This window comes from Macrobrachium rosenbergii, chromosome 20, assembly GCF_040412425.1.
Source record: "Macrobrachium rosenbergii isolate ZJJX-2024 chromosome 20, ASM4041242v1, whole genome shotgun sequence".
Taxonomy (NCBI): domain Eukaryota; kingdom Metazoa; phylum Arthropoda; class Malacostraca; order Decapoda; family Palaemonidae; genus Macrobrachium; species Macrobrachium rosenbergii.
In genome coordinates, this window is record NC_089760.1 from 5,921,394 (window position 1) to 5,941,815 (window position 20,422).

At 35.5% G+C, this 20,422-nt stretch overlaps 1 protein-coding gene across 1 annotated transcript in view; it reads left to right on the forward strand.

Annotated features, from left to right (window-relative positions):
* Window positions 1-20,422, forward strand: part of Vps13D (vacuolar protein sorting 13D) — a 232,858-nt gene that overhangs the window by 183,363 nt on the left and 29,073 nt on the right. Inside the window, 6 exon segments of the mRNA XM_067121872.1 lie at window positions 820-1,000; window positions 7,381-7,407; window positions 14,479-14,657; window positions 14,842-14,976; window positions 17,701-17,853; window positions 18,884-19,030. Of these exon segments, the coding sequence (XP_066977973.1) occupies window positions 820-1,000; window positions 7,381-7,407; window positions 14,479-14,657; window positions 14,842-14,976; window positions 17,701-17,853; window positions 18,884-19,030 (822 nt within the window).

Below are 20,422 nucleotides of genomic sequence, written 5' to 3' on the forward strand. Positions count from 1 at the left end.
AGCTTGTGTGATGTTACAACAGATTTTTGCAATCCTACTAGCCTAAAAGGTCTTTCAGTCATACTCTCATACACATTTACATTCCAGTACTGTACTTTTAAATATGTTACAGATATATGACAGTAATATTGTTAAGTGGTATACTATACAAAAACATAGGCTATCACTATATAGTATTGTGTAAAACACCCTAGGCCACTGATTTGTAAATTATATGAAACCAAATACCATTTGGCCTATAATTCTCTCTCTCTCTCTCTCTCTCTCTCTCTCTCTCTCTCTCTCTCTCTCTCTCTCTCTCTCTCTCTGCATATTATTGGGGTTGTAATTCTTAATATACGCACTAAAGGTATTTATCAGTACTAATACTAATAAAGTCAAGTATCATGTTCTGTAGTAGGGTATGTATAATTAAAAGCAGACAACAAATGCTCATCTTTGTTGGAGATAGTGTTGGGGCAGTGGAGACAAAAGAGAGAAGTTAACAAAAAGGTAATGAAATGCAATGCACAGTTGAGACATAATGACCAGTACATAATAATTACATTTTTTAGTGATGTACAATGAAAATGATTTTGTTTATTGTTGGACCAGTTCAGTTCTTAACTGATTATTACCCCATTCTTGCTTTTAGTGCAGGTTTAAAAGGTTTCATGAAGTTTTGTGAAGGGTTAGTTGTTGACAATATATTTAACAATGCTCCATTTTGTACTTAGTTTTTTCAAGTTTTATTGCTTGTATTGTTTATAATCAGTGTATTTATCTTTGTGCTCAAAGACTCAAAACTGATGTTGTATAACTGAGCTGTTATGCCAACAGGTTTTGGATATTGCTGGACCAGCTCCTCAGCCTACAGAGTATACTCCATTGATGCTCAGGAAGCCAGATGAAAGGAGACGTTTAACCCAGACATGGAGATTTACTGAGGATGGTCGCTTATGTTGTATTCATGTTAATATGTTTGTTCAAGCCAAAGATGGCTTTCTGGGACTATCACCAGGTATGAAATAGTACTAATTTTGCATCGTTTATTAGTTAGGTTGCATGCAATAGAAAAAAATTTATGCTTTTCAACCAGTTTTACATCCTTTACTAGGTTTTGTGTTTCTGTATAGGCATGTAATGTATGTTACCCAATTGGTTTCATAGGTACTGGTTATGAACACTTATTTATGGACTGTATTTTAAGTTGATAGTAAAAAAAACTGTCACAATAAGATTTAAGAATTGCTTCTTTACAACCCAGTCAGCCATATTGTGCCCATATTTGCGATCTCAGGTGTCCTGAGGCACACCATCTTTTGTCTTTTTTGAGAGAAGAAGCAATCATTCACATGTGTACCCTATGAAACTTCTTCATAGTTTTTGCATATGTATGGCTTTGTATGTAAAGATGTAGGCAGAGCCAACTTAACCAGCCTACTACTAGTAGTTGTTTTGTTTAAAACACTAGAAATGTTGCCCTGTTTTGATTGCATGTGTGTTTAGAAAGTGTGTTACAAAAGATATTTATTTAATGCCTGTTTTACTGACAATATTAAAAAGAGGCGCAGGAAATTATAAAAGATCAACATAAAAGGGAGAGGGGGAGGAGAAGCACTCTGATGTGGTGGAAGATTGAGCTTTAAAAGAGGTGAAATTTTTGTACTCTTGAGGACTTCCTGAACTGTGAAGCAGACACTGAAAGAGCAGCAAGAAAAGCAAAGCAATGGCATGTATGAAGTGGTGGATGATAGCTAGTAGACTGCAGGTGAATAAGAGTATCTTATTAGTAAAATAGGAAATTTGAAGGGTGCATAAGGCCTTTACTTTTTTATACTGCAGGTATGGGTGTATGCAGAAAGTGGGAAAGTTTGAAGGTATGGCTGCAAAATGCAGAGAATCATGGTTTGAGTATATTTTAAGATCATATGAAAAAAAGGGAGTTTCAGAAATGTGTGGGGCCCAGTAGACTGAGACCTTGAAGATTTACTGTAGATGATTTGAACAAATAGTAAGGAATGAGGAACAGTTAAGTAAGAAAAACTGCAGATAAGTACAGTAGTATGACAGGCCTTTCTGCTCTTTAGTTAGACTAATCCAAATTCCTTTGGAGATGCTGAGGAAGGGAAAGACTTAACAGTTGTTAGCCCTGACATTATTCTTTTTAAGAAAGTCTTCTAACAAGGTGAGTATGGAAATCCTATCAGGCAGGATGTAACTAACTGTAGTCTAGACAGCCCCAAACCCATTGAGATAGATGGTAATCAAAACCTTAGATAACTTGGAATTGGTGATCTAAGGCTGAATTGATTTGTATACCTAGGAAAATTACAAATAAATCTGAAAATTTGGCTTTTGAGAACCACTGCAAAAGTCGTAGCTCCAGACAGAAGGAAGCACTTGCTACACATAATGTGAGTCAGGTTAAACTAAGTTGTTCAGGATGGAGAGTTCAAGATATCATTTGTAGTATTAGTTATTGCTGGTAGAGTAGGACAGAGAGAAAAAGAGAATTAATGGAATAAGTCATGAAGTGAATTTTGTCTGATGCAAATGGAATGGGGATTTTACCTTGACTGCAGCCCCACAAGAATGAGGGTTATATGTGAGATAGACAATCATCTCAAGACTTTGACAATGGCAAGCACATGCATAAAAGAGGTGTGAGAAGATTTTGCTTGAAATCCAATGCGATACAGTGGCTAAGTGAAGAAGTAATTCTGTCGTAGAGGAACCCTTTCACCTGATGAGGACCCTAAGAGAGAGAAGCATTATTGAATAGGCCATCAAAGGCTGGCAATAAAAAGATCTCTTCAGTCTCATCCATCTCTAGACAGAAGGATAAACCATTCAACTTGCTACACTACTTTAAAGAGAAACAAAGAAATACTGTACAGCAGTGAGTTTTCCAAGATTCTTTGCTCTGCAGTTGAGGGGTGAGGAATTGTTCCAGTCATGAAACTAAAGAGGAAGGAGTCATTATTTGCCCCTTCCTCTTCTCCCAGCCTTAGCCTTTCAAGTTCAGGAAATGCATCCCCTTTCCTGCAGGTTCCCCTTATTATCTCCATTATTATCTTCCACACTACTTCTTTAAGCATGGAAATGCTTGGAGAGTTGGATGCCTAAGTTACAAGGGTGCAACTGAAGATGTTCAGGCTGGAGCCTTAATTGTCTGCAGCAAGGCTCACAGTGTCCAAGGTTACCAAAATAGGAGACTTATGATTGACCTGAGACTCCTTTACAAGTATATCTGGCAGGTCACTTACAGAATTGAGATGACAGTTAATGAAAACAATCATCAGGTAAGGGAACAACATGCCTCAATGTATTTGAGGGTTTTGCTTCCAAATACAAGTTTTATCCTCTGCAGCACCACTGGTATTTACTATGGTGGTGGCTCCAGTTACAGTGTGGGCGCTCTTGGGGAGCATTGCTGTAATCTCCTGAGTATCTAAAGATTGAGTTATCATTGCTTCTTGTAGCCAGCAGTATTGCAGATCATTGGAATTCTTGTCAGCCAGAACAAGTTATTTGACCCAGTGGCGTAGGTGAGTTAGTCTGTCTTGCTGTAAATATATTTGTGACTGATAAAAATTATGATAGAAATTAGGTCATGAAAGAAAATAGAGTTTTTATTATAGTATTTTAAACTTGACACAGCTACAGAATATAGCTTTAACTTCAGTGTTTACTTTTAGTGAGTGGTATAGGATTTGTAATTCAGCACTTGTGCTAAGTTGTTTTAGTTTAGTGCATGGTCTAACATTATGCTTTAACCACAAATGGCTGACAACCCAGTGATTCAAAGCCTGTAGAAAACATATTGTGAAAACTTTAAAAAAATTCTCATTTAAGATATTCTAGACACATCTCAAATGAGCATTCTATCTTTGTTTAAAGACAAGTACATCAGATATCTGGGCGTATCCTGCACACCGTCTGAGGAGAGATGTGGTTACAAAACTTACCTTTGTTTTCCATGTTCTTATTTAAGCTCCCTTTGAGTTCTTTTTAATGTCATTACTTCTCAGTTTACTCATGTTCTTCCTGGGTTCAAATGCTTGGAAGAGGGATGGCCTTATACACTCAGTTAACAGTCTAAAGGCCTTGACCTTTACTCCTGTTGTCCTTCTAAAAATGCTAATAAAGATTATCTCAGCCAGTGGGCTAATATCAGCAAATGTTACTTTGGCATGACCACAAGAGGAGTAGCTTATCAGTTATATTTGAAGGCAGATAAGGACAAGGAACATTAGAATTTTCCAAACTCCTAAACCATCTTGAGATTAGTTGGTTTCATGGGAGAATTGTTTCACGTCACACTTCCTGATTACAAGCCACCTTTTCTAGATCTCATACCTGGAAGAAAGATGGCATCTAAAGGTGTTGATCAAGATGATTCTCTTCTTCTAAGGGCTGATGTTAGTATTATACCATTATTTATGCTACATTAATTGTTTGCTTAAGGCAGTTTTACTTCAGCCACAAGTCTTAGGAAACTATTCACAACCACTCATATTTTCTTGCTCATCCTACCCAGATTCAACAGTTTATGATATTCATGTCCTCATACGTTCATTAGATAAATGTAGAGGCTTCATCTTTCCTCTCTTCTCCCTTTTCAGGCTGCTGGTAAATAAAGCTATCTCATTCAGATGGCTTAAATTATTCTTAGCCATTTAGTCTAGACTGCAAGAAGAGTAGTTTGTCCGTAAGCATATTTTATTGACAAGCTGAGTTTGTCATTTAAAATTTTCTATGCTCCTTCACCACTATTGCTTTAGTTGGTTTTGTTGCAACCTTGAAATGCAGTTAGACATAATATGCAGTCATACTCAGCAGTTTGGAAGGTGAATGTCCTCATACACACATGGTATGATCTAATGGCCTACACCTATCCTTCCCTGTACAAGCTGCCAGGGCTGAAATTAACTGTGTTCATACTGGCACACTCACAATAGTAGCAGCTTTCCCATGACTATGTGGACCAGGAAACTTTTATGTCTGCATTTCAAGTACACTTTGTCTGCTATTAATTTAAATTGTGTATATGGCTGTTGATATTCACCAAATTGTATTCAGAGGACATAACTTAAAGAAAGCCGTCTTGGTTACATTCTTATTATGCCCAGAAGGAAAGGGAAGGTTGGTGGACTACCAGCTCCCATCAAATTCACATCATCATTTTGGTCAAGAGATATACTCCTAGGCTGATATTTATGTTAACAGTAGGGTCAGAAGATTAGAGTTGGGTTATGGTCCACCATCCCTCATCGTCATCATCATCATCATCATCATCAGTAACCATTGCTGTTGTGACACAAGGTTACAGAGCCCATGTGGAATAGTTAATACTAATCAATAGATTGGCTTGTCTGTATCTTAAATGCAAGATATCAAAGATCTGAGAATTTTTCTTTATAAGTCCAGAATAACTGATGGTATACTGTTGTTTTAAGCATATTTGAGTGAAAACAAAGCTGGTAAGTCACTAGCAGTCTATTTGTACTAGCCTAAGCATCACAAAACCATGGGATTATAATGTTATATAACTACAGTACTTGACTATCTGGTAACAAAAAAAATTATAATTTATAAATAGGCCAAGGTCAGTGGTATGTTTGTAAGGTGTTTTATCATAGTAAACTAAAAAATTTTTATGTTGTCTTGCAGGTATTGCCATTGCTTACTTTAAAGACCAAATCATACAATATACAAAAATACATAAAACGTCATTAATTAAAACTGATATCTTGTACATAAGATACCAATCTACCATTTAGTATCTACAGTATTATACATGTACATTTTATAGGTGGTTTTCATTGTTTTGTCTGGCACAAACAAACAACCTGCATTTTTGGAGTTTCGAAGGACCAAACATGACACTCCATGTAACAGAGAGTTGTGATCTATTACTGAATTGCAACTCTGCTTAATTTTTGCCAGTGTTGTTAACTTTCTATTTGTTCAACTGAATCAGTTGTTGAGACTTTTTCAACCCTTTAATGGATGTTTTTATATACATTCAAGTTGAAATGAGTATCTTTCACAAATGCAGTAAATCATTAAAAATAAATGGATATTTATTTTTGGATAACTCTTCAGATAATTCTTGTATGTACTGTGTTGAATTAGCTCTCCCATATGAGAAAGTTTGTAGAATAAATAAATTACTCAAACATTGATTTATGCAATGATGAAGGCAGGGTAAAAGATAAGTAAGTTTTTCCAAAAGAGGCTAAATAGAAGTTCACAGTATTTTTCCTGCTTATCATGTTTCTGTGCACAGATCACTTGAGATAAAACTTGCTGTGGAAACTCTACATGGATGCTAAAATCCAAAGTAGGCCTCTGTGAAAACACTATGCAAAAACTACTTTCCAGCATTCCATATAGATAAATATAACCATCTCCAGCTTTAAATATATTGTAAAGAAACAGTATAAGGTTTGTTTTGAAAGTAAAATGGTGGATGGATTAGCTATGTATAAACTAATATTTTTTAATTAACAGAGTGATGCAAGATCATCCATTAAAGGTTTAAGAGTAAGTGGTTTGTATCTAGTTAGGTATGGAGATTAATGTAAACTCTGTAGTGTTTGTTAATTTAAAATTTCAAGAAAATATACTGTACTTAATTTTTAAACTTTAGTTTCAGTTCCAGTTAATTATGCAGTAGTGTGAAACATATGATTATATGACTATGTCAACCACCCTTTTCATGGAGACCTTATGAAGAATAATGTTTGAGAAATTGCCCCATTAATAGTTAAATTTAGAGGTAGCATCATGCCAATTATTCTTTTGTTCATCATGATAAATTTTCCCAATTCTGTGATCAAACTAATTGTTTTTCCTTCTACTGTTTACTGCACTATAGTTGAAGGAGATAAATTAATCTGAGTCAATGGGTTTGTTAAGTATAAATGACATTTTAGCCTATGAAATATATGAGTTTCAGGCTTTAAGATAGCTCTGTGTATTTCTCTGCCCTCAGAAGTTTAAGACAAGGCATTGAACTACACTGTGGATGTGATGAATTCTTTCTTTACATTTCTTATGGAAATGCAGTGTCACTTTATCACTACTGTGTGTGCTGTATTTTGTAATCTTCATATTTAATTAATACAGTATCCGACTGTTGGAGTATGAATCTCTTATGATGTACCTGACCAAAGAAAAGTGTGGCTTAACTAGTTCTCTTTCTTGTTGACAAAAGCTATTTCTGAAAGTCAGTTTCCAGAGTGGTCAGTGCTACAACCAGTAAATTTAAGGATGGGAAAGGTTTTAAGAGTGGTCGTTTGTGTGATGCTACCCTATCTTTGTGTGTTCAGGATTGCTTTTTTTTTGGTTTGTTTTTTCCAAGCTTTAAAGAATTTATATTTTGAATTGCAGGCTCGTGTGGTGGTTCATGGCAATTGTGTATGTATATTTATATGCTTTAAAAGTTACTAATTTTACTTATTTTATTTACCCATGGTCTTTTTTGTAACTTTTAAATTACCTGCTCTCTGTATTGCTTGACTATAGGTTAATAGTAGTTTAGTTCCACTAACTTTTGATGATCAGCTTGTGGAAGTTTTGAAGGATTTTTGCCATCGACCTTGCCCTTGCAGTTATTTAGTATACAGTTTTATGCCATACGATATTCAACTACTTATACCAAGTGGTTTATAATTCTGTGAAAACTTCCCATAATAATCTCTTATTCAGTCATGGGACTTAAGGAAAAACATGCATTAATTTGTGAAGAGAGAGAGAGAGAGTGAGTTTGTATTAATCACACACCATTCATCCTTCATTATCCCTCTTTTTGTTGCTTTACCTGCATTTGTTGAGTTTTCATACATCTCCCCATATAGTTCTTTGCTGCATTCTTTGTTCATTCAGTGCATGCCTGGATGTGTTTGGGGGCATGTGAATGTGTGTTTGTTTTTCCTTCCAAGAATAATAGTAACAAGAGTTGATATGGTAATGATAACAGTAAAAGTGTTTATATGGCCTCTAAGAACATTTTGTTCAGTCCAAGAAGTTAACAACTGATTTGAAATAAAACAGTCATCCAAGAATGTTATAGAGTATAAAATGAAAAAAAAAAATTTACAAAAGGTATAAAAATTGCTCTTGTTCAAGTCTCTCAACTTTTTTGGCATTTATACATACTTTACCCAGTAACTGTTTGCAAACATAATCCAAAATATGTTGGTAAAGAATGCACTAGGATGAAAGAAAAGATATTAAGAGCAAAAATACCGAGACAAAGTTTGCATACAAGAGAAAAGAAAAAATATATTTTAGCACTAAATTGTACAAAAAGTGAAGGATGAATTGTAGGGATGACACAGTCAAAGCTGCCACATATTCTTTTCATACCTTCGCCACTATACATACTCTGAACTACTATGGTGCCTTCTTTTATGTAAAATGGAAAGGCAGAGTAAAATATAAATATTTCAAATGAACTCAAGTTATTATTTATAAAAATACCTGTATTTCTGTACATGTAGATCACGTACTGTATACACTTCAGTGATACAGTAGTGGGTCTGCTATGAAGGCTTTGTTTACAGAGAAATTAAAGTATGCTATACTTAAAGCTAGAGAAGTTATCACATTCAAAAGGTTAATTCTCTAATTAAATGTTCTATTTATGGATATGATCAAGAACAGTATACCTAATGGTAGAGTATGATGTATAAAAATGTTATGTAAATCTACATTTCATGGCCAAATAAATGAGGACACGTCTCGATTACTGAATAAATAATATAATATTCATGTGTGGAAAGAAAAAGAAGGATGGATCAGTAATAATATTAGAAGAAAAACAAAGCTGGGCAGAACACTTTTGTGAGGTCATGAATAAGAGACATGATGGGAATAATTTGAATAAGATTCCAGGAAGCTGATAATGAATGTACTAATGAATGAATTTGTGGTTTATTTAGCCAGAATTAATAATAAAGTGACTTAGGTGATGACAAGCACTGGGTTATAATAGAATCACTACTGAGGTGATTCTAGCTGAAAATAAAATGACTCCTCAAATACTAACTAGACTTTTTCAGAATGTGGAATGAGGAAACAAAAGCATGATCATTGCTTGTAAGAAGTCAGAGCAAAGATGATACAGTACCTGTAATACAGTAGAAAGGTGTGTGTAGGTAGACAGAAAGAAGGCTATCCCCCTTAGTTTTCTTCAATCCTCTGCTCATCCTCTTCTTCACTTCCTGCCAAACCAGGTTTAAAGGGTCACTCTTACCAAGTTATTAGTTAAAGTAATGTAAAAAAGAAATTCATATTTTAAGCATATTGCAGTTATTAAGACAGAGAAATAGAACAAAACATTTTCAAGTTTACTGAAAAATTCCTCCAAGCCTGCTGGAGTAACTTCCTTGTACAATTTAGATGAGCACTAGCATAAAATCTTGCTTAATACATGGGACATATAACTTTCTTCTCATATCACTAGCCTTGATTCTGTATTATGGTATTTTTCATCAACAATGGTAACATAAATTGGGTAGACTTTATAAATTCAATAATAAAGCACAAAAGCATGTGTATATATAAAGGATAAAAGCATTAAATTCAATCATGCTGAGACTGAGTTACTGTTAATTTTATCGATTTTACCCCTTTTTATCTTACTGTTTTTCATGCTTCTATGTTAATTAAACCTGGAGTGCTTGTGTGTGTGCCTGATGTGTGTGTGTGTGTGTCTACTGCTCAGTGTGCAATATAATCTTTCTGTCCTTTCTGACCACTTTGTGAGCTCTCTTGTGTTTATTTTCTTTTATTAGTATTAATTTTTTTAGCTGGACTGAAATACAAGTTACATTGAAAAGAAAGGCAACTAATGGTTTTTGAATTATGTTGAAGTTTAAGCACAGTAATTCATAATGTAATCTCTCTCTCTCTCTCTCTCTCTCTCTCTCTCTCTCTCTCTCTCTCTCTCTCTCTCTCTCTCAGAAGCACTACATTATAGAAATCATGGAGCTTCATTGTGGAATCCTTTATTCTATGATATTTATACTGCCATGAAATTTTCAAGGTTGGTAAATAGGGAAAAATATAATTTGGATTTGGTTTTAGATACGAAGTTCATAGTGGGAGCTGTTGTGGAATCATCTACCACTTTCCAGTGAATGTTCCTATTGATAAATAGTGGCCTGAACTATCCTCTAGAGCTGGCCTGTGTATTCTAAGATGTGCTGGTTGGGGACTAGGACTCTTGGCATTCTATCGTGTTTATTTTACACTTATGCCTTACTAATGGTACTATCCCTTTAAGGTGTAGTAAGGAGTGGATATTAGGGATTCAGCTGTGATTGGTGTCATTAGTTTAACTTCATGAAATAAATGGTTGATTTCAGTTCAAGATTTTTAAGGTTTGATTTTAAATTTTGGTTTTTTATTTGTTTGTTTTTCAATCTCTAGCCTTTACAGTACACAGTGCAGATTGACTCAAGAATTACCCCCCATGAATCTACTAAAGCACTTATGACAGTAGGGGTATAGGTTGTATTAGTGGATCCATATCATTGTCCTGAACTAAATCAGTTTGGGTCTGGATAAGGGAGGAAACCCTTAGAAAGAAAGAGGAATGTGAAGAGTATTGAAATCTTTCCTTGTTGGGCGAGTCGTTAGAGTTGTGGGCTAGTACTTGCTAGGCCCAAGTTCGAGTCTCCGGCCGGCTACTGAAGAATTAGAGGAATTTATTTCTGGTGAAGCAAGTGGATGGTCTAGTTGTTGTTTGGGTATTTTCAGTGCATGCTGGGGGAGTAAGGCAGAAGGACTGTCTTGTTGTTTTCATCTCTAGACCAAATATTCACAATTTGTGATGTAGTACATAGGAGGCTTCTGGCTGGGGTCCTTCCAGGGTTGATCATCAGGTTGTTCACTATTACCTCTGGTAGTTAAAGTCCTGTGTCTGGAGCTGCTACCCTCCATAAAATTCGTAATATGGGAGAAGCTGCTACTGTTCTTTCTCTGCTGAGAAGACAGTTATGGTTTCTGCTGCTGTGCTCACTATGCTGGTCACAAATGCTATCATTATCTCAACAGCATTTACAGTTATGGCTGTAAATGGAAGAGATTGAGTGGCTCGACTGGTCATGACTGTAGTAGACATGGTCTCAGAGGCTGCTGGCATTACAGCTGGCACCCAGCTGAAGTTGGCAGTCCCTATGGAGGTGACTCAGCAGAAGCACTTGAGTCTCTAAGGCTGTAGATCTCTGCTTGAATGTTGAAGTCTAGGATTCATGCACTGCAGGCAGTGGCAAAGCAGAGAGTCACTTCTATCAACTGACAAGGAGCAGAATTTACACTTTTATCACTTTATTAGGAAAATGAAGAAAAATAAAGATTATATCAGTTAGCTAAGGAACAATAAATTAATAGTTAGAATAATGATGGAAAATAGCAATGGGAAAATTTGAGGGCACTAACAACAACACAGAAGACCTACCATATGAGCTAGGTTATAGAACCTTTGGATAGAGGTAGCAAATATGGTAGACTCCAACACTTCTGTTAGACAAAAGACTGAGTCTGAGGATGTTTGAGACCACAGATGTGAGTGCATAAAGACTAAGAATATGGAGACTTTGAAGACAGTTAATGTCAGCTCATATATGATTGAGGGGTTGTGATGAAATGATTTTTTTCAATACAAACAAGCCTATACAGACCTACTTATAATATACTGTATCCCAGTTTGGTTGTCTGCAAAATCCTTTAGTCTTTACCTGTCTCACTTTTCAAGTGTAGACAATATTTTTTTAAGAATAGCTGGGGTGGGGAGGAAGGATTTCCAGTTATTAGTAATGGAATGTTGTGAGACAAATGTCTTGTTTTTTTAAAAGTTTCGATAGTTACGCTCAAACCTAATAATCATAAGATAGCCCAACTCCCAACGTAGGTGGTAAAGACCACATAGAAGAAACCCAGACTTAAAATTTGGACTCACAAGATCTGATGTGCTGAACACCTTGGATTGTGGTTAGCATTTTAGAATTAAGGAAATTCTAAAGTTTGCTGAAGCCCTGATAGAGTAAGACCAAGGGAAGGTTGCTCTTTGTCCAACTAAAAAAAGACAAGTAGAAGTACTTACCCATAGTGTAAGGGGTGGAAGCTGTGAATACCTTGGATATTCACACATTAAGGATGCCAAATGAATGAGATTAAATTTGGTGGACAAAGACTCAACTGCAATCTTGCTGCTTATGAAAGATTCCACAATTAAAAACCTGTTAAAGTAGAATGTCACCTCTACGTGCCTGCCATTAAAGTATAGTTAACATCCATGTTTCTCTTGAAAAGCTTAGGTTTAAATGGCTCTCACTTCCAGAGAATGTACCTTGACCTGAAGGACATCTTCATTCATTACAGTTTTGTCATCCCTAAGAATGACCAGCCAAAGCCAACGAGTAATCATGTTCCTGGTTACGCGCTTCCTAACATGACGTGGAAAAGAAAAATGTGTACATACCTTGCTTGAAGTTTACTCTCCAGTGATAAGATGGAGAGCAAGTGAAGGGCTGGCAAAGAAAGCATTGGTTTTGGCCACAAGGTCAGCTGTATGGGATAGACCTACCAAATCTCAATTCTTTGAATGCTTCACTTTATTGAAGAGAGCAGGACATACACTGAAACTCTTCAGGCAAGTGATAGGTAGAAGAAAAACTTCTTGAAAGCCAAACCTTGAAGTAAGGCTTGGATTAGCAGCTTCAGTTCCATAGGAGACCCCAGGTTTAACAGTATAAAATTTAAAAAATCTGAGAAAAGCAGATTTATAACCCTTTGTAAGTGAAACTGAGAGTTCTCTGTTGTATCATAATGAAAGAAGGAAATCAGGTGCTACCAGAATAGAGGTGTTGACTGGATCAGTGCCCCTTGCATGGCAACACTCGGAGAAAGAGTTCCATTTGGACTGGCAGATTATGATGTTTACTAGGTGTAGAGAACATCTCAGCTGCCTCTGTTGAAAATCCTCTCCCTCAAAAATTGCTGGATAATCTCTGGGTGAGAATATCCAGCATGGAAAGATTTTTTGAAATTTGACTTCGGTTCAGTTGATACATTAGTTTCCTCCATCTGGACAGCCTCTTGATTACATCAGGGTTAACTGAAAATCAGTGACCCACTTCTGCTGTGGCCAACACAGTACCACCAATGTCCAGATGATTAGAGCTTTGGACTTTGGCAAGAATCTTTGGATGGAGAAAAACCTCTGAAGGGATAACCTGGTTCCTGCTGTTGAGACCGTCCCAGCATGATCCTTGAGAATGTCTGCACCCCTGGTGTATTCAGTAGTTCCCTTTGATTCTTGAGGCTAGCTGCTGTTATAATGATGTCTGTCATCATTCCAACCATTCTTCCAGTAACCTGAGGTACAAGCTCCTTGAGACCAAAACCCACTGCTTTCAACTCTTGAAAGTTAATGTCAAGGTTACTGTCATGCTGAGGCCAAGTGACGGATGCCTTGAAATCTAGGAGATGGACCTCCCATTAGTGGTTCAATGCATCCTTGAAGGAATGAGAAACTAAAGGAAAATCTACTGTGGGATATGAGCATTCTTCCACCATTGAAACTTTCTCCTGAAATTGTTTGGAATTTGAGCATGGAGACTGTCAAGAAGTGGCCATCCAGTGTATTTCAGGATGCAATTGAGGAGGACGATTCCTGAGCAGGTGGTTCAGAACAAGCTAGGGAAATTAGGTTTAGTATCCAGGTCTGCCATACTTTGATGGAGGTATCAGGTCTTTAAACACTGTTGATAAAGGGGGAAAAGGAAGGAATAAAATAAGAAAAATTAAAAGAAATAAGAAAAATTAAAAAAAGAGGGACCAGCAGTCTCAGAGTTTGTAGCTTCAGTGTTATTACTGGAAAGTCAGGAATCTGTTGATTTATGCTTAGAACTTCCTTTTAGCTACCAATTTTCTTATTTTTCAAACAAGAAACTTCCAGGATTTTGACAAAAAAATTAAACTATTATGAGTGATGGGCTTCTGGCCAATCCAGATATTCCTTGAACCCTGCTATTTACTTTCATAACAAATGTAATTTATGTTATGAATAACTGTAAGAATTATTTAGGTGTATTTTTATGAATATTTATATCTTACGTAGTCTGCTTTACAAACATTTATCTTAGGTTCAGACTACTGTGCATAGTATAGTACTTGCTAGTATCCTTTTTGGGAAATCAGCTTTTATTAAATAGTAAAATTACATTCCCAGTGTATTTTCCTATCTTTCCACACTTACGTTAATTAGTGTTATGTAATGCAAGTAAATTCGTAATACTAGCGTACATACTGTGTTGCGATAAACTTTTTAGTATACTTTCAGATAACAAAATATTTCTACTAATGTATAAGAAAGCTAAAAGAAGTTCATAAGTAAACTGAAGACATGTTCCTGTTAAAATGAATGCAATATTCATTGCTAAATTTGGCATGATTGTTACCATATCTCTTGATTTTTAGGGAATGATGTAGTGCTGGGCCCCCCACAACTTGTACAATATGGGACAATGCCTAATGGGGTGCCATTAGAACAAGCCATTTGCAGGCAGCGGTTACGCCCTGGATCAGGAGTCTTGGCAGTCAAAGTAGACACTGATGGACCAACAAGAGTCTTGCAAATAACTGATGTACATGCCAAGGTAATTGGATTCTGGGAGACTTTCCTGTGTAAGAAGTTTGAGAATTTACCAGTGAATTATAAAAGTATTAAATTCTTTAACACAGAGTACTAGAATGTTACATTGGACAAGAAAAGTGTTGTGCTTTGTCAGTGGAATGGTAATATTGTTGCAAAGTATTACTTATTTTGTATAATTGTTTTAGAACACCAACTTGGTGGCAAGAACAGAAAGTGGTGATTGGGTCAGTATAACTGAGGAAGGAGGAACTACTACAATCAAAAAGACAAGTGCTGGAACTCAACAAACTAAAGACCCATCTTCACTTCAAGAAATTCAGGTAAACTTTTTTTGTAGTATTTTATATCATATTTGATTGTAATCAGAGGTTTAAAGTGCATTAAAGTTGGTGGTAGTGTGCTGTCTGTCTCCAAAATGTCTGTAGATAAGACAACTTCCTATATTATTTATGCTGTATTCCCAGAAAGGTTAAAACTATCAAGTTACGAATTTTCTGCTGTAGCATATACAGTACAACGTTTGTGTTACGCTGTCCTTCATGTAAGACACAAATTCCTTCTGTTTGGAATTTGGTGGTGATTAACTGAAGTGTGTCTGTTTTCATTCTTAATCAGTTGCATCACTTGATAAAGTCACCATGGGAAAAATATTTTAGTAATGTAACCAGGAGTACAAATGAATGATTTACAGTGATCTGCATTTTTTGACAAGTATTTAGTTTTGGTTACATAAGAAAAGCCTTTTGCCATTTTCTGAATGCTTTTACTAGTTTCACTTAAATGGTACTTATATATTCAGCTCCAAGAATAGCCTTCATTCTAACTTGTCATACGTACTTGACCAAGGTTTTATGATAATAATGAAGCTCTTTTAGATTTCTTGGTAATAAGAGGCTCTTTTTATTAATTTCACGACTGGCAATTTTGCAATATATGTTCTTCATAAACAGTGAAGACAGATGAATGTCAAAGTGTGATTTGTTATCACTCTCAAGCATCTTAAGCCATTCTTAAAAGACAATGAGTTCATGGTAGTGCTCAATCTGTTTTGTTATGAACTTATTGTACCAAAATGTCCATACTATGGTACACACAAAAATACACAAACTGGCAGCTGATCCTGATCAGCCTGCCCTAATAGATGGCATCCTAAAAGTCATGCAGAATTTTGAATGTGCTCAGCTACTGAGCACACTCACCCTGTAAACACACCCACTATTTGCACTTTGCGTGGTGGTGATGTTTCTCTGAGCCTTAATGTTATGTATACCCTAGGTTAGCATTTCATTTACAGGTATGTTTCTTTTTCTGTAGTTTCCATCTGTTTAGTGAGAGGAGTGTGTTGAGACATATTTATGTATACTGTAATGATGGATCAGCTGGTACTACTGAATGTTGCTGGTACTTTCTTTGCAATAATTCCTCTTACAGTACCAGTTGTTACGATAACAACTATAACAATAGTAACATCATTTAAGTAGATAATATTGTGCAGTACTGACCATCTGGGGTAAAATTAACATCAGTAGTGAGTGTCAGGAAAAACATAGGCCCATGGGAAGCTTCCCTTCACATATAAGATGGGGGTGATCTTTTTTTAGTTTTTTTTTAGAAAGAGCATCAAATATGCAATCAAATATGATTTGATGGTGATTGTATCATTTAAATTAGAAGAATAAACTTTAGGTTGAATAGGATTCAGATGCCTTTAGAAGGGTTGCAAATCCTTTATCATCTGACAGTATCCTTTGGGCCAGCCGTAGAATTGAAAATTTTAGCTTAGTGGCCTTGTTAAACTATTTGTTATAGATATATGCATCATGTGATAGTTGTAAGTCTAGTTAAAACCATAAATAAATGGTTAAATACAATGCCAAATAATCAAATTCTCATTCATATGGTATGTAAAGGAACCATTTTAATATTAAAATGTGTTCAAAATCATCAGGTGTTAACTGAATGTATTCCATTTCTTAAAAGTTATGGGAAGACAGGTAAGTTCAGAATAGTACTGCACTGTCATGTACAGTATTTTATGATGGTACTACTACTATTACTACTACTACTACTACCAGTTTGCTATTGTTATTAAAAATTGTAATAAGGATGAGAAGAGAAGAAATGGCAAGTCTTAGCCCAGGTATGTTATAGTCCTCCAAAGTTTGAATTAAGGTACCTTGATTTTGTTTAGTTAAATAGGGGCCAGTGGTGAGAGACTGCCACTATCATTGTTACACATGAGTTTATAAATACATATACTGTATAGACTCATTGTTACATATAAATACATATATAGACTCATTGTTACATATGAATATGGTAAAACTGTAGAACAACTCCATACGGCTTATTACCTTGGAAATTGAGTTTTCCAGTACTTTTAGTGTTGCTGATGAAGAAGGTTGTGTTGTTTATTGGCAGTCAATTATTATTAACTCACATCTCCTCTGGGGACCCTCTGGGAAGGGGGGCAGGTTTTGGGTAGGGTAAAACACAGGGAGAGAGAATGAACATGTTATTGTTATGATGGCCACCCTGGAATGGATCCGTGCATACGCAAGACTTATGGGAGCCATATGTTCAAGAAGGGATTGGCTAAGGAAATCTATTATAAAAAGAACTACAGTATACCATCCTAACCTAAACTAACAGGCTGTGTTACTTAGCTGGGGGCCAGAGCCCCCCAGACCCCCCAGTGAAGGAAACTCCACTTTTACCAAAGGTTTCCGTATATTGCTGTGAATGTGCCCGTATATTGCTGTGCATGCGCGACAGCATTCCAGGATGGCCAGCATACAATAACATATTGGTTCTGAGGTTCATCACAGTCGACTGCCAGAAAATAACTGTAAATTCTTGATAAGCAACCAAAATACTGTAGAAAAACTAGTTTCCAAGGTAATAAGGTGTGCAGAGTTATACTATAGTTCCACCATGAATATAATGGTGCATATAAAGATTAATAATAAATACTGTATTATAAACATCCTATTTTATTATATATTGTATTCAACTTCAACAACTGCTTGTAATCATTGTTACAGATCCAGTTGAAAATTAAAGGTGGTATTGGAATTTCTGTGATCCAGAGAAGTCCTCCTGAAGAGCTTATTTATGCCAAGTTAATGGACATTGTTTTTGAGTACCAGAGTTCTCTCTTAAGCAGAACTGTAGACTTCACAATCAGAGATTTACAGGTAAGTATTTTATATACTGTAATGACTTCCTCTGACCATAGTTTATGAGAATTTTTGCATATTTACAAAGTCTTGTTTTTTTAACCCTTTTTTTTTAGAATTATAGTAATGTATGAACATTTTCTTTGGTAGTTTTTTTATGTAAGTAGCTATTAGTTTAATCCTGGTGCCATCAGTCAAATATATTCTCACACTTGCGATCATCCAATGTCCCTTGATTCAACAGTTTGTTGTCTGATTGACAGAAGAATGGTAATCTAACACTGCCTGAAATTTAAGTTACCCATCAGTGATTTTCCTCTCTTTTTATAAGTCAGCAGCATTGTTAAAATTTTGGCCCAGAATTCCCTAGCTCATTTCCTCAACTGCAGGTTGTCGTTTTACACCATTGTTTTAATCATTATAGCCTGCTTCATTTATTTTTCTCAGTAAATGAGAGTGTAGTTTCTATCCATTAGAAGGTATTGAAGTTTCATGATATGGTACAGTAGTATATCTCAAGATGATTATCTTTTACAAAAGTAAGTATTTTCTCTACAGGGAATTATTACCTGACTCTTTTGAAAGGTTACAATTATGTGCATAGCATTCTAATAATTGCCTCTGTTGAAACAAATCTTGAATCTGTAGACCTTAGGAGATAACATTTATCTCTGATTAGGAGTGCAACACTGAAATAAAGAACTGCACTCTCTCTCTATTCAGATAAAGTGGCATAAACTTAAGTAATTTTCCACCTTCCAAGTTCTAAGGACTCTTTTGAAACAGGTTTTTTAGCTAATTAAAGTGGATAAATGTATATCAATTTTCCTCTCCACATTTATCTAGACATTTGAACTTTGTCAGTCGTATGTTTAAGCAGTTTCTCTGTCACTGTTTTCATTATTTTGAATTTTATATGAATTATAGATCTCTTTGTGACTAGGATTTTAAGATTTTTACTCCAATGAGTCCTCTTTTGTTGAGATTGTGATATTTAGTAATGACAGTGTTAGAACTGAATATAAAAAATTTTCCATTTGTTTTTCAGGTTGATAACCAGTTGTTAACTGCACAGTGTCCAGTTGTGTTGTACATAACTCCACAGAGCAAAACAGATGATACTCGTCATCTTCCAGCAGTTTACTTTTTTGCTCATCAACTTAAATCCTCATGTACAAATGCATATATTTTTAAGGTGAGATTTTTCGTTCGGGCTGTTGAAGCCTTTGAATTTAATACTAAAATGTACACTCTAATAGTTTTCAAAGTGTATCTGAAGAATAATAAAAACTTGATGTACTATGTGAATATTGGATTTTTGTAGCCAATATAGATTTTTTTATATAAAACTGTAATTTGTTATAATTTTGTTTCTGAAAGTATTAAAACATTTTGCATTGTTTATTGTATATTTGTAAAGGAAATATTTTAGATTTAATTTTAATATATCCAATATAGTATTTTATGATACTTTGTGTGATTTAGTTAAAGTTATTCAACAGAAGAATTGGTTAGTCAGTATTCATAGTCAGTTATTTTGAAAAACATTTAAAGATCATGTAAGCTAAAATAGGTAGCAGACTCCTTAAATTATCCGAGAGTGAGTAAATATTTGATATGCATTTTTAAAAATATTTTTTAAATAACATGTATGTGTTTCTCATGCAAATCCCAAAAATATCAATTCAAAGTAAAGCTTAAGAAAATGATGATCAGTAGACTTTGGTAGATGGTTTATTGATTACAGTTCCATACATCAAGAGGATGACAGTTAAAGTAATGGTTTGTATTGAAACAGGTAATTTTTCATTGTAAAAATTTACATTTGTTTCATCACAAACTCTTTAATGTAAGATGTGCCAAATAGCTGATGCTATAATAATGAGAAAATCTGAAGGGACAAAGCAGCTATGACCAATGATGCATAAGGAAAACCAAGGTTCCAAGAGGAACCTATGGCCAAGAACTAGACTGTGACTACATTTAAAAATAGGTGTCAGAGTCCAAAGAAAAGGTGGACTACCCTTATGGAATGGGGCTGAGGTGTAATGGTTAAGGAAATGAGGAAGATTAACCTCTTCAGTGGAAGCTTATTCTGGTAAATTGTTGGGCCAAAGGGAATAGAGATGGATGGTTTTTCAAGTTCCCATGAAAGAAAGAAAGTAGTCCTGCTCTTGAGATGTTGACCAAAAATTGAGGGAACCCTGAGATTCCAAATGACATGCAAAGATAAATAGAGTATTTAGATTCTTGAAAATGGATTTGACTGCCCCTGTTTAGGAGAATTGAAGGCTAAAGACTGTGTAAGACTCAATGCTGTGAGGAAGCAAAGTGGAGGAAAGTGGGAACATTCCTCTAAAAGGTAAACCAAGTGGTGCATTACTGGTCCTGATTGCATTGTAGAAGGAAGACTGAGGATGTCATAGGAGGAAACCACCCATTTGTTCCCTAAGCAACTGTAACTGTCAAGCCCCAAAAGCAGAGTCTTGGCTTTCTAGATCTGAAGGCCATTGAGCACCACTTGGCCTCTGGAAAGCATGACTAAGGCAACACCAAGGACTCACCACAGTTTGCTCACAGACACATG